This window comes from Heptranchias perlo, chromosome 16, assembly GCF_035084215.1.
Source record: "Heptranchias perlo isolate sHepPer1 chromosome 16, sHepPer1.hap1, whole genome shotgun sequence".
Classification (NCBI taxonomy): domain Eukaryota; kingdom Metazoa; phylum Chordata; class Chondrichthyes; order Hexanchiformes; family Hexanchidae; genus Heptranchias; species Heptranchias perlo.
The window spans coordinates 7134546-7149647 of NC_090340.1; the positions used below are offsets into that span (position 1 = coordinate 7134546).

Below are 15102 nucleotides of genomic sequence, written 5' to 3' on the forward strand. Positions count from 1 at the left end.
CTCCAAAAGTAATGGCTCAACTCGCTCCGAGTGATAGCTCAATTCAGTCCAACAGTGATAGCTCAATTTGCCCAAATAGTGAGAGCTCAAAAAAAGCACAAAAAGCAGGACAAATCCAATCCGGCCGATTACTGCCCCATCAGTCTACTCTCAATCATCAGCCAAGTGATGGAAGGTGTCGTTGACAGTGCTATCAAGCAGCACTTACTCATCAATAACCTGCTCAACGATGCGCAGTTTGGGTTCCGCCAGGACCACTCAGCTCCAGACCTCATTACAGCCTTGGTCCAAACATGGACAAAAGAGTTGAATTCCAGAGGGGAGGTGGGAGTGACTGCCCTTGACATCAAGGCAGCATTTGATCGAGTGTGGCATCAAGGAGCCCTAGTAAAATTGAAGTCAATGGGAATCAGGGGGAAAACTCTCCAGTGGCTGGAGTCATACTTAGCACAAAGGAAGATTGTAAACAATTTTACAACACCAAGTTATAGTCCAACGATTTTTATTTGAAATCTACAAGCTTTCGGAGGTTTCCTCCTTCCTCAGGTAAATGTTCCTCCTTCCTCAGGAAGGAGGAAACCTCCGAAAGCTTGTAGATTTCAAATAAAAATCGTTGGACTATAACTTGGTGTTGTAAAATTGTTTACAATTGTCAACCCCAGTCCATCACCGGCATCTCCACAGAAAGGAAGATGGTAGTGGTTGTTGGAGGCCAATCATCTCAGCCCCAGGACATTGCTGCAGGAGTTCTTCAGGGCAGTGTCCTATACCCAACTATCTTCAGCTGCTTCATCAATGACCTTCCCTCCATCATAAGGTCAGAAATGGGGATGTTTGCTGATGATTGCACAGTGTTCAGTTCCATTCGCAACCCCTCAGATAATGAAGCAGTCCGTGCCCGCATGCAGCAAGACCTGGACAACATCCAGGCTTGGGCTCATAAGTGGCAAGTAACATTCGCGTCAGATAAGTGCCAGGCAATGACCATCTCCAACAAGAGAGAGTCTAACCACCTCCCCTTGACATTCAACGGCATTACCATTGCCGAATCCCCCACCATCAACATCCTGGGGGTCACCATTGACCAGAAACTTAGCTGAACCAGCCATATAAATACTGTGGCTACAAGAGCAGGTCAGAGGCTGGGTATTCTGCGGCGAGTGACTCACCTCCTGACTCCCCAAAGCCTTTCCACCATCTACAAGGCACAAGTCAGGAGTGTGATGGAATACTCAGCACTCTCCTGGATGAGTGCAGCTCCAACAACACTCAAGAAGCTCGACACCATCCAGGACAAAGCAGCCCGCTTGATTGGCACCCCATCCACCACCCTAAACATTCACTCCCTTCACCATCGGCGTACCATGGCTGCAGTGTATACCATCTGCAGGATGCACTGCAGCAACTTGCCAAAGCTTCTTCGACAGCACCCCCCAAACCTGTGACCTCTAGCACCTAGAAGGACAAGGGCAGCAGGCACATGGAAACGACGCCACCTGCACATTCCCCTCCAAGTCACACACCATTCCGACTTGGAAATATATCGCCGTTCCTCCATCGTCGCTGCGTCAAAATCCTGGAGCTCCCTAACTAACAGCACTGTGGGAGAACCTTCACCACACAAACTGCAGCGGTTCAAGAAGGCGGCTCACCACCACCTTCTCAAGGGCAATTAGGGATGGGCAATAAATGCTGGCCTTGCCAGTGACACCCACATCCCATGAACGAATTTAAAAAAAACTCCAATAGTGATAGCCGAACTCACTCCTATAGTCATAGCTGAACTCACTCATAGAGTCATAGAGTTATACAGCACGGATAGAGGCCCTTCGGCCCATCGTGTCCGCGCCGGCCATCAGCCCTGTCTACTCTAATCCCATATTCCAGCATTTAGTCTGTAGCCCTGTATGCTATGGCATTTCAAGTGCTCATCCAAATGCTTCTTGAATGTTGTGAGGGTTCCTGCCTCCACAACCCTTTCAGGCAGTGAGTTCCAGACTCCAACCACCCTCTGGGTGAAAAAGTTCTTTCTCAAATCCCCTCTAAACCTCCCGCCTTTTATCTTGAATCTATGTCCCCTTGTTATAGAACCCTCAACGAAGGGAAAAAGCTCCTTAGTATCCATCCTATCTGTGCCCCTCATAATTTTGTACACCTCAATCATGTCCCCCCTCAGCCTCCTCTGCTCCAAGGAAAACAAACCCAATCTTCCCAGTCTCTCTTCATAGCTGAAGCGCTCCAGCCCTGGTAACATCCTGGTGAATCTCCTCTGCACCCTCTCCAAAGCGATCACATCCTTCCTGTAGTGTGGCGACTAGAACTGCACACAGTACTCCAGCTGTGGCCTAACCAGTGTTTTATACAGCTCCATCATAACCTCCTTGCTCTTATATTCTATGCTTCGGCTAACAAAGGCAAGTATCCCATATGCCTTCTTTACCACCTTATCTACCTGTTCCGCCGCCTTCAGGGATCTGTGAACTTGCACACCAAGATCCCTCTGACCCTCTGTCTTGCCTAGGGTCCTCCCATTCATTGTGTATTCCCTTGCCTTGTTAGTCCCTCCAAAGTGCATCACCTCGCACTTTTCCGGGTTAAATTCCATTTGCCACTGTTCCGCCCATCTGACCAACCCATCTATATCGTCCTGCAGACTGAGGCTATCCTCCTCGCTATTTACCACCCTACCAATTTTTGTATCATCAGCGAACTTACAGATCATACCTTTTACATTCATATCCAAGTCGTTAATGTAGACCACAAACAGCAAGGGACCCAGCACCGATCCCTGTGGTGCCCCACTGGCCACAGGCTTCCAGTCACAAAAACAACCTTCGACCATCACCCTCTGCCTTCTGCCACTAAGCCAGTTTTGTATCCAAAGTGCCAAGGCACCCTGGATTCCATGGGCTCGTACCTTCTTGACCAGTCTCCTGTGGGGGACTTTATCGAAGGCCTTACTGAAATCCATGTATACCACATCCACTGCGTTACCCTCATCCACACGCCTAGTCACCCCCTCAAAAAATTCAATCAAATTAGTCAGACATGATCTTCCCTTGACAAAGCCATGTTGACTATCCCTGATTAATCCTTGCTTCTCCAAGTGGAGACTAATTTTGTCTTTCAGAATTTTTTCCAATAATTTTCCTACCACTGATGTTAGGCTCACTGGCCTGTAGTTCCCCGGTTTTTCCCTACTCCCCTTCTTGAATAATGGTATTACATTAGCGGTTCTCCAGTCCTCTGGCACATCCCCTGTGGCCAGAGAGGTTCTGAATATGTCAGAGCCACCGCAATCTCCTCCTTTGCCTCACACAGTAGCCTGGGATACATTTCGTCCGGGCCTGGGGATTTATCCATTTTTAGGCCTGCTAAAACCGCCAATACCTCCTCCCGCTCGATGTTAATATGTTCGAGTATATCACAGTCCCCCTGTCGTATTCCTCTGTCTACATCGTCCTTCTCCATAGTGAAAACAGATGCAAAAAATTCATTTAGAACCCCTCCTACATCTGCCGGCTCCACACACAGATTGCCTTTTTTGTCCCTAATGGGCCCTATTTTTTCCCTAGTCATCCTCTTACCCTTAATATACTTATAAAACATCTTAGGATTTTCCTTTACTTTGCTCGCTAGTGTTATTTCATGGCCCCTCCTTGATCTCCTAATTTCTTTTTTAAGTATCCCCCTGCACTTTTTGTACTCCTCTAGGGCTTCCTCCGTCCTTAGCCTTTTGTATCTGCCAAAAGCCCTCCTTTTTTTCCAAATCCATTCTCGTATATCCCCTGACATCCAAGGTTCCCTGGAGTTCTTGGAACCACCCTTGACCATAACGGGAACATGTTGCCATTGTATGGTCTCAATCTCCCTTCTGAAAGACTCCCATTGCTCCGATGCGGATTTTCCTACAAGCAGCTGATCCCAGTCCATTTTGGCCAGATCCTGCCTTATCCTATTAAAATCGGCCTTCCCCCAATTTAGAACCTTTATTTCCGGCCCCTCCCTGTCCTTTTCCATGACCACCTTAAATCTCACTGAATTATGGTCACTGTCACCAAAGTGCTCACCTACTAGCACTTCTTCCACTTGGCCGGCCACATTCCCTAGAATTAGGTCCAGTACCGCCCCCTCTCTTGTAGGACTTTCTACATGCTGGCTCAAAAAGCTCTCCTGGATGCACGTTAAGAATTTTGTACCCTCTAAGCCTTTTACACTCTGAGTATCCCAGTTAATATTGGGGAAGTTGAAATCCCCCACTATTATTACCCTATTATTTGCACAATTTTCTGAGATTTGCCTACATATCTGTTCCTCTATCTCCCCCTGACTGTTTGGGGGCCTATAGTACACTCCCATCAAAGTGCTTGCCCCCTTTTTGTTTTTAAGCTCCACCCATATGGCCTCATTAGAGGAACCTGCTAATATATCATCCCTCCTTATGGCAGTAATTGATTCTTTAATTAATATTGCGACCCCCCCTCCTCTTATACCTCCCCCTCTGTCTCGCCTGAAGATTCTGTACCCCGGAATATTGAGCTGCCAGTCTTGCCCCTCCCTCAACCATGTCTCTGTGACAGCAACAATATCATACTCCCATGTGTTTATCAACACCTTCAGTTCATCCACCTTATTCGCAAGACTCCTTGCATTAAAATAGATGCCATCCAGCCTTGCCCTCACATATTTGCCCTGTCTTCCAAGCTGACTTGTTTTTTTCTCTATATTTGGCTGCACATCACCCCCTATTGTAGCTCCACTCTGTATCCCATCCCCCTGCCAAGTTAGTTTTAACCCCCCCCAACAGTGCTAGCGATAGCAATAGTCAAACTCACTCCCATAGCGATAGCCGAACTCACTCCAATCGTGATAGCCGAACTCACTTCCCCAAAAGGCAGTGGATGCTGGCTCGATTGACATTTTCAAGATTGCAATGGATAGATTTTGTATATAATACTATATAGTTAGTATTAAGGGATATGGAACAAAGGCAGGTAAATGGAGTTGAGGTACAGATCAGCCATAATCTGATTGAATGGTGGAAATGGTTGGCCCGTTTCCGACATTACAACAGTGACCACATTTGAAAAGTACTTCATTGGTTGTAAAGCGCTTTGGGACATTCTGAGATTGTGAAAGGTGCTTATAAAAGGGGTATGGTAGCATAGTGGTTATGGTACTCGACTAGTAATCCAGAGGCCTGGCCTAAAATCCAGAATTACGAGTTCATATCCCACCACAGCAGCTGGTGAATTTAAATTTAATTAATTAAATAAAAATCTGGAATTAAAATACTAGCATCAGTAATGGTGGCCATGAAACTTCCGGATTGTTGTAAAAACCCATCTGGTTCACGAATGTCCTTGAGGGAAGGAAACCTGCTGTCCTTACCCGGTCTGGCCGATATGTGACTCCAGACCCACAGCAATGTGGTTGATTCTTAATTGCCCTCTGAAATGGCCGAGCAAGCCACTCAGTTATAAAATCCCATTCCGAAAAGTCAAAATAAGAATAAAACCAGACGGACCACTAGGCACCGGACACGATAATGGCAAACCAAGCCCAGTCGACCCTGCAAGGTCCTCCTTACTAACATCTGGGGACTTGTGCCAAAATTGGGAGAGCTGTCCCACAGACTCGTCAAGCAACAGCCTGACATAGCCATACTCACAGAATCATACCTTTCAGCCAACGTCCCAGACTCTTCCATCACCATCCCTGGGTATGTCCTGTCCCACCGGCAGGACAGACCCACCAGAGGTGGCGGTACAGTGATGTACAGTCAGGAGGGCGTGGCCCTGGGAGTCCTCAACCTTGACTCTGGACCCCATGAAATCTCATGGCATCAGGCCAAACATGGGCAAGGAAACCTTCTGCTGATTACCACCTACTGTCCTCCCTCAGCTGATGAATCAGTCCTCCTCCATGTTAAGCACCACTTGAAGGAAGCACTGAGGGTAGCAAGGGCAAAAAACGTACTCTGTGTGCGGGACTTCAATGTCCATCACCAAAAGTGGCTCGGTAGCACCACTACTGACCAAGCTGGCCGAGTCCTGAAGGACACAGCTGCTAGACTGGGTCTGCGGCAGGTGGTGAGGGAAAAACGTACTTGACCTCGTCCTCACCAATCTACCTGTCGCAAATGCATCTGTCCACAACAGTATTGGTAGGAGTGACCACCGCACAGTCCTCGTGGAGACGAAGTCCCGTCTTCGCACTGAGGATACCATCCAACGTGTATGTGTGGCATTACCACCGTGCTAAATGGGATAGATTCAGAACAGATCTAGCAGCTCAAAACTGGGCATCCATGAGGCATTGTGGGCCATCAGCAGCAGAATTGTATTCCAGCACAATCTGTAACCTCATGGCCCGGCATCTTCCTCACTCTACCATTACCAACAAGCCAGGAGATCAACCCTGGTTCAATGAGGAGTGCAGAAGAGCATGCCAGGAGCTAGCACCAGGCGTACCTAAAAATAAGGTGCCAACCTGGATGAAGCTACAACTCAGGACTACATGCGTGCTAAACAGCAGGAAGCAACATGCTATAGACAGAGCTAAGCGATTCCACAACCAACGGATCAGATCAAAGCTCTGCAGTCTTGCCACATCCAGTCGTGAATGGTGGTGGACAATGAAACAACTAACGGGATAGGAGGAGGCTCTGCAAACATCCCCATCCTCAACGATGGCGGAGTCCAGCACGTGAGTGCAAAAGACAAGGCTGAAGCGTTTGCAACCATCTTCAGCCAGAAGGGCCGAGTGGATGATCCATCTCAGTCTCCTCCCAACTCCACCATCACAGAAGCCAGTCTTCTGCCAATTCGATTCACTCCACGTGATATCAAGAAACGGCTGAGTGCACTGGATACAGCAAAGGCTATGGGCCCCGACAACATCCCGGCTGTGGTGCTGAAGACTTGCGCTCCAGAACTAGCTGCGCCTCCAGCCAAGCTGTTCCAGTACAGCTACAACACTGGCATCCACCCGACAATGTGGAAAATTGCCCAGGTATGTCCTGTCCACAAAAAGCAGGACAAATCCAATCCGGCCAATTACCGCCCCATCAGTCTACTCTCAATCATCAGCAAAGTGATGGAAGGTGTCGTCGACAGTGCTATCAAGCGGCACTCACTCATCAATAACCTGCTAAACGATGCTCAGTTTGGGTTCCGCCAGGACCACTCAGCTCCAGACCTCATTACAGCCTTGGTCCAAACATGGACAAAAGAGTGAATTCCAGAGGTGAGGTGAGAGTGACTGCCCTTGACATCAAGGCAGCATTTGACCGAGTGTGGCACCAAGGAGCCCTAGTAAAATTGAAATCAATGGGAATCAGGGGGAAAACTCTCCAGTGGCTGGAGTCATACCTAGCACAAAGGAAGATGGTAGTGGTTGTTGGAGGCCAATCATCTCAGCCCCAGGACATTGCTGCAGGAGTTCCTCAAGGCAGTGTCCTAGGCCCAACCATCATCAGCTGCTTCATCAATGACCTTCCCTCCATCATAAGGTCAGAAATGGGGATGTTTGCTGATGATTGCACAGTGTTCAGTTCCATTCACAACCCCTCAAATAATGAAGCAGTCCGAGCCCGCATGCAGCAACACCTGGACAACATCCAGGCTTGGGCTCGTAAGTGGCAAGTAACATTCGCGCCAGCTAAGTGCCAGGCAATGACCATCTCCAACAAGAGAGAGTCTAACCACCTCCCCTTGACATTCAATGGCATTACCATCGCCGAATCCCCCACCATCAACATCCTGGGGGTCACCATTGACCAGAAACTTAACTGGACCAGCCATATAAATACTGTGGCTACGAGAGCAGGTCAGAGGCTCGGTATTCTGCGGCGAGTGACTCACCTCCTGACTCCCCAAAGCCTTTGCACCAATCTACAAGGCACAAGTCAGGAGTGTGATGGAATACTCTGCACTCTCCTGGATGAGTGCAGCTCCAACAACACTCAAGAAGCTCGACATCATCCAAGATAAAGCAGCCCGCTTGATTGGCACCCCATCCACCACACTAAACATTCACTCCCTTCACCACCGCCGCACTGTGGCTGCAGTGTGTACCATCCACAGGATGAACTGCACCAACTCGCCAAGGCTTCTTCGACAGCACCTCCCAAACGCGCGACCTCTTCCACCTAGAAGTACAAGAGCAGCAGGCACATGGGAACAACACCACCTGCACGTTCCCCTCCAAGTCACACACCATCCCAACTTGGAAATATATCGCCGTTCCTTCATCGTCGTTGGGTCAAAATCCTGGAACTCCCTAACAGCACTGTGGGAGAACCTTCACCACACGGACTGCAGCGGTTCAAGAAGGCGGCTCACCACCACCTTCTCAAGGGCAATTAGGGATGGGCAATAAATGCTGGCCTTGCCAGCGACGCCCACATCCCATGAACAAATAAAATAAAATAAAAATGCAAGTCTGTCTTTCTTCTTAGCCAGCGCTGTGCAGTCAGATTGGCATCCACAGTGACACCAACACAATGTGAACCTCTCAACCAGCAAGAAGCAGATATTTTCTCTGATTTTTTGTTCATCTTAATCAGCAGCATTTTTATGACATGCAACAGACACTCACAGCAAAATAAATGGCAGATTCTGCTCCTGCCTGCCTATTTAAATATTGCCAGATTTAGAGGATTCAGAAAAAGAAACTCAAAACCCATCATTGTGGGCAGGATTCTGCCCTGTATAGGTGCTGCTGGGCTCCCCACTTTAATTTGTGCCAATGAATTAACATGGTGGTCTGCTTTCTACCCTCTCCAAGAGCAGTTTCTTTCCAAGAGATATACATTCAACCCAATTTTCTCGCCCCCACCCCCGCCCCCCCCCCCCCCAATCTCCTGAAGGTGCCCATTCTTGCTCAGCGCAGTTCCGCGGGAACCAGCCTCCTGCATTTTACTTTGTCCCAAGTGCCAAGTCTTCATGTGTGAGCTGGGGCAACGAGAGTCGGACAACCGTTAAACCGTGGGGGGAGGTGTCATAGTTAAGCCTGATTCTCTCTCAGCATGTCACCCATGCGTTTTTGGACACAGGGGTCACTGGAGAGTGATCAGAAGCAGGAATCCCGGCTGGTTTACTCCTCTAAAACACAACGGACTGAAGCCGACTGCAACGTCTCAATTGCTGCCCCATCCAGAGTGAGAAACTCTTGATGCAGTTTAGAACAAATTGGAAACAGTACAGCTGCCTGATGCGCCCAACAGCAGTTCCACCTATTTCCAGCTAAGCGCTCTTTTGATGGGATGTTTCCTACCCCTTCTTGGACCGGTGTGGCGCCGTGGAGGGCATTTTGAAGATGGAGTATTTGAAGTCAAATTCACAGTTGTTCTCGAGGATGAATGTGCGGCTTTTGCGGTTGCCAACTAGCATGGTTCCAAAATTAATCTCCCTGGCCGGTAAAATCTGATAGCTGGTGAAGATGGCACGGACCGATATTTTCACTGGGATGCTGGCTATGGTCTCTCCTCCTTCACCCAGGTTAGGCTCAATCACCTGTACTCGCAAAGAGAAAACAGTTCACCAATGGACCAGCCAAACACCACTCATTCAGTTAGTTATATAGGCAACTGAGTGTATAAACCCAAATAAAATGCAGTTGGCTTGATATGGTGATTCGGTTACAAATGTGAGCAAAACTAACTGATTCATAGTGACAACACCGTAGCCGTTTCAGTGATTCTTACTCATTCCTTCACTCGGATATTTATAACTCTTTATTTAAAAAGAATGGGCATTGCATATCACACTGCCAGCGTAAAGCAGAGCCACACAGACCCGGAGCTCCTATGTTCGATCTAAGGTGCGATGCACGTGAGCTGATGTCAGCCAAGGCAGAAGTAGATGCGACGACCGACCTCAGCTTACCTGGGCTAGGGAGGGGGAAAAGTTAGCTCGGTTTCTGTTTCTGGTCACTCTCCGGGGATCAGGTGCAGGACCCCGGCCATGGCAGGTAACAGTTGGCAACTGTTGCATAGAATTGCGAGAGACATGAAGAAAACAAGAAGACGGGAAATATTCCCCCATTGGGCATCATCAGCCTGTAATTCTCTGCCCATTCGTTTTAAGTGCAACATTTACCCTAAGAGTTTCACTGCACCAGCAAAGGGCAAAGATCAAGATGTAGGAGGAGATTGTGAGGCGGAAATGGGGCAGTGGCCACATTCCCGCTGTCGCTGTGGCTGCTGCAGTCTTCCCCCGGGCATAGCGCTGGGCCCCAATCCCCGCCCGAGTCAGGTGGTTGGCCCATTTAAAATGCAGATCAGGGCGGTGTGATGTACAACACTTCGAGTGCCATTTTTGGATACGACTGGGCTGAGGGTGCGCTGCGCACGCTGGCCGTGGTTTTAGTTGGCAGTCCAAAAGGAAAGAAGCCCAGCGGGTATGTTCTCATTGAGGAAGAGGAGTGCTCCAGAAAAAATAAGCTGTTAACGCTGCCATACTGGGTCTCTCCCCCTCCTGAGAACGGACTACCCCGGGATCCACCTTCTTCCACTCCGGAAGCCACCTGATGTTGTGGTGGCTCGGAGCCGGCGGGGTGTCCTGGGGCACTTTGGTTCCTGCTCGCAGTTCACTGATCCACTGCTAATGAGGCCCAGACCTCGAAATGGACCCACTTTCCTACCAGGACGATTGGGAGCTAGTGGGAACTGCCGGAGGGTCACACCGGAGTGGAGAATCTACCCCGTAATGTTTCCGTCACTTGGCCCCTTAATAGAACTGAATAGCACAAAGGAGGGAGGGGAGAGAACAACAGGTAGAGTCAGGAATAGTGGTGCAGTTAATGGGTGAATTGGGGTGTGTCTCATGTCAAGTTATTCTCACCTGAGTTTAAATGGATGTGTGGGAGCAAACCACAATGTGGAATTTGTGCTAAAGTATGACAACAATAGAAGAATGCAAATTGGCACAGACTGTGAAGATATTTTAATGTCTAGGTTACTTGGACACTTGCCTGATTGGAAAGTGTGGTCAGCAAGCAAACCTCAGGGGCACCCTCATAGAGGCAAACCTGCCAATGTCACATAGAGCTGCATTTACCTGGAATCAGCACCTGGAAGCCTCCACTACCTACACCCTTACCTGGCAGCGTAGGATGGGCTCATCCTTGATATCTGTGGTCATGATGGCGTGGAAGTTGATGTAGATGTGACTGGCGCGGTCATTGGGAGACAGGGAGCCCCTAATAGGCTGAATGTTGAACAGTGATCTCAGGTCTGGCATGTCGCGTTTTGTGGGTTGCAGATCAAATCTAACAGAAGAAAGAATATGATCTGTATGAGCATGAGTAAAACCACAGGCAGAACAAGCACGAGAGGGGAGGAGGGATCTTCTTATTAGGGACTGGTGGCCATTTGTGGTCCCTCTCCCGATTGCCTTTGGCTCTCAGCAGATTATTTGCTCCTCCAGGTATCTCTAGACCTCCAGTTACGTCCTGCCCAGCTATTGGCTCACCAGTTGACCCACCTGGGATTCAGTGCTGATCTCTATCTCTCCCTGCTCTGTGGCAAAAGACAAGTCAATGTGATTAGCAGGTAGAGTTACCCTATTCGCAGGTCGGGTTACCCTATTATAAGGTAGAGTTACCCTATTATAAGGTAGAGTTGCCCTATTATAAGGTAGAGTTACCCTATTATAAGGTAGAGTTACCCTATTATAAGGTAGAGTTACCCTATTATAAGGTAGAGTTACCCTATTATAAGGTAGAGTTACCCTATTAGGGTTACCCTATTATAAGGTAGGGTTACCCTATTATAAGGTAGAGTTGCCCTATTATAAGGTAGAGTTGCCCTATTATAAGGTAGGGTTACCCTATTATAAGGTAGGGTTACCCTATTATAAGGTAGAGTTGCCCTATTATAAGGTAGAGTTGCCCTATTATAAGGTAGAGTTGCCCTATTATAAGGTAGAGTTGCCCTATTATAAGGTAGGGTTACCCTATTATAAGGTAGAGTTGCCCTATTATAAGGTAGAGTTGCCCTATTAGCAGGTGGGGTTACCCTATTATAAGGTAGAGTTACCCTATTATAAGGTAGAGTTGCCCTATTATAAGGTAGAGTTACCCTATTATAAGGTAGAGTTACCCTATTATAAGGTAGAGTTACCCTATTATAAGGTAGAGTTACCCTATTATAAGGTAGAGTTACCCTATTATAAGGTAGAGTTACCCTATTAGGGTTACCCTATTATAAGGTAGGGTTACCCTATTATAAGGTAGAGTTGCCCTATTATAAGGCAGAGTTGCCCTATTATAAGGTAGAGTTGCCCTATTATAAGGTAGAGTTGCCCTATTATAAGGTAGAGTTGCCCTATTATAAGGTAGAGTTGCCCTATTATAAGGTAGAGTTGCCCTATTATAAGGTAGGGTTACCCTATTATAAGGTAGAGTTGCCTTATTATAAGGTAGAGTTGCCCTATTAGCAGGTGGGGTTACCCTATTATAAGGTAGAGTTACCCTATTATAAGGTAGAGTTGCCCTATTATAAGGTAGAGTTGCCCTATTAGCAGGTGGGGTTACCCTATTATAAGGTAGAGTTACCCTATTATAAGGTAGAGTTGCCCTATTATAAGGTAGAGTTGCCCTATTAGCAGGTGGGGTTACCCTATTATAAGGTAGAGTTACCCTATTATAAAGGTAGGGTTACCCTATTAGCAGGTAGAGATATGCTGATTCACAGCTTTCCTGATTCTCAGGTTATGGCAGAGTTGCTAAATGACTATTTTGCATCAGTCTATACTCCTGTAGACGATACTTATGTTCCAGATGAGGGGTGCGTAGTACTGAATTGCATTATTAATATTAAAATAGATAGTAATGTCATCTTGGATAAGTTAGGAAAGCTCAAAATTGATAGGGTTCCAGGTCTGGATGACATCCATGCAAGGGTGATTAAAGAGATGGGACAGGTGCTCTCTGAGCCTCTTGCCCATATCTTTAATAGTTCAACAGGGTCAGGAATAGTTCCCTTAGAGTGGAAGGTGGTTCATGTAGTTCCTTTTTTCAATAAAGGGGACAAATCAGAGCCAGGGAACTACAGGCCTATCGTCTTTTCATCAATTATTGAGAAGATGCGAGAAGGGATCATAAGAGATGCCTTCCATGATTACTGGGAAAGGGAAGGGGCCTTTAGAAATACACAACACGGCTTCTGAAAAAATAGGTCGTGCCTAACGATAGAGTTTTTTGAGAAAGTCACTCGGGTAGTGGATGAGGGTAAGCCGGTAGACATTATCTACCTGGACGTTCAGAAAGCCCGAGCTAAGGTGCCTCACACTGGGTTACTTCACAAGATAGAATCTTGTGGTATCAGGAGAAATTTGACAAGCTCGATTAGCAACTGGCTCCAATCCCACAGTCTAAAAGTTTTAGTTAACAAATGTGGTTCAGCCTGGAGACATGGGGCCCGATTTTACCAGGGGTGCGGGTTCCCGGCAGGTGGGCCAGCGGGCGCGTTGTGAAATTAGTGGGTTTCCCGCGCGATCACAGCAGGCAACACACTAATTGGATCCACTTACCTTGTCCTCTGGGTTCCCCGCTGCTGATCTGCGCGTCGGGCGGGCTGCGCATGCGCAGTAAGATCTGTCAGCTGGAGGCGCTCTATTTAAAGGGGCAGTCCTCCACTGACAGATGCTGCCACAAACAGAAAAAATTACAGCATGGAGCAGCCCAGGGGGAAGGCTGCTCCCAGTTTAATGATGCCTCACCCCAGGTATCATTAGATGGGGTGAGGAGGAGGGGGAGGACAAAGATCTTCCCCCCGGCGGCCGGGAGGAAGCGGCCTGCCTCTTTCGTCCCACTCGAGAAGGCCTGGCTCGAGGTGGCAGAGGGGGTCAGCTGCGCCACCAACATATCGTCCACCTGCATACAGTGCAGGAGGCGCACCAATGACCTCAGTAGGTCAGCCACAGTGAGAACACGTAGTCTTTCCCCTACACTCCGCCTGCCACAACACCGCCCCCACCCCACATCTCCTTCGGCACTGCCAACACTACTCTGTCACATCACCCCTCATACCCACTCAAACCTCATCCTCATCTTACCTGCACCTACTCACCTCGCGAGTACTCACCCCGCCACTACCACGCAACCCAATCCTCATACAATCTCATGGCTCTATCCCATACTCACCCTCTCGTGCATCTCTCTCACGGCCAGCCTCACTCAACCTGCCACCACCTGTGCTGCAGCCACAGGGCATGCATCACATATGTGCAGTAGGCAGCGTAAGGCAAACGTGTCGTGAGCATGAAGGTGTTTGAGGGTTTGTCATGGTTCTTCCTTCTATTGAATTAAAGAACAACTCACATCACACTTTATATTGGCTCCACTAGTGCCATGTCTTCGCGAATCCTGTCCGGTTTGTGCAATAATGCCCACTCCTGGGTATCCCTATGAGGACCCACCACTGATGCCACCCGTGTGTCACTGCAGAGTGGGTGTAGATGTATTTGCAGGGCTCATCTGCGCAGACGACTGAGAGACACTGGGGATGTCCCCGGTTGCAGCCTGGAAGGCTGTGGAGGTGCCCTCACGGGCACCGAAACCCAGGGGGCGTCGGCCCAAAGCATCTACCAGGTCAGGGCATGAACAGGAGCAACCTGCCGCCACCTCTGCTGGAGCCACAGGGGTAGCACCACGTAGGGGTACCAGGAAACGAAAACCCAAAGTTCCGTGAGCACACAGGGATTGCACCAGGGTGTTTGTCTATTTGTTATCTTGTTATTTCCAGTCTTTGAATGGCAACACGAAATAAAGTCACTTTTTCTCACCAATGCTGCCACCTCTTGTCCATAATTCTGCGGCTTGTGCAATATGTCCCTTCCGTGCGCCTCATCATCACGACGACCACCCCGTCCCACCATTGGGCATAATCCAGTGGGTGCAGGTGTACAGGCACCACTCTTCTGTGGAGGGAGCCTGTATGGACCCTCGTCTGTGCACGTTATGACATGTGAACGCCTCACAGTGTGATGTTAGGAGAACCGTTGGCATATGAGTGCCTCCCTGGCCTGACGAGCACGCAGGTGAGCCGGTGTTCGGGCCATGGGTCGTTCCTCCTCCTCTCGCTCGTACTCCTCC

At 48.6% G+C, this 15102-nt stretch overlaps 1 protein-coding gene across 1 annotated transcript in view; it reads right to left on the reverse strand.

Moving 5' to 3' along the window:
* Positions 1-15102, reverse strand: part of hydin (HYDIN axonemal central pair apparatus protein) — a 1099250-nt gene that overhangs the window by 337226 nt on the left and 746922 nt on the right. Inside the window, exons 60-62 of the mRNA XM_067997614.1 lie at positions 11106-11274; positions 9283-9518; positions 8823-8858 (exon numbers count right to left, since the gene is read on the reverse strand). Of these exons, the coding sequence (XP_067853715.1) occupies positions 8823-8858; positions 9283-9518; positions 11106-11274 (441 nt within the window). The remainder of the gene's footprint in view (positions 1-8822; positions 8859-9282; positions 9519-11105; positions 11275-15102) is intronic.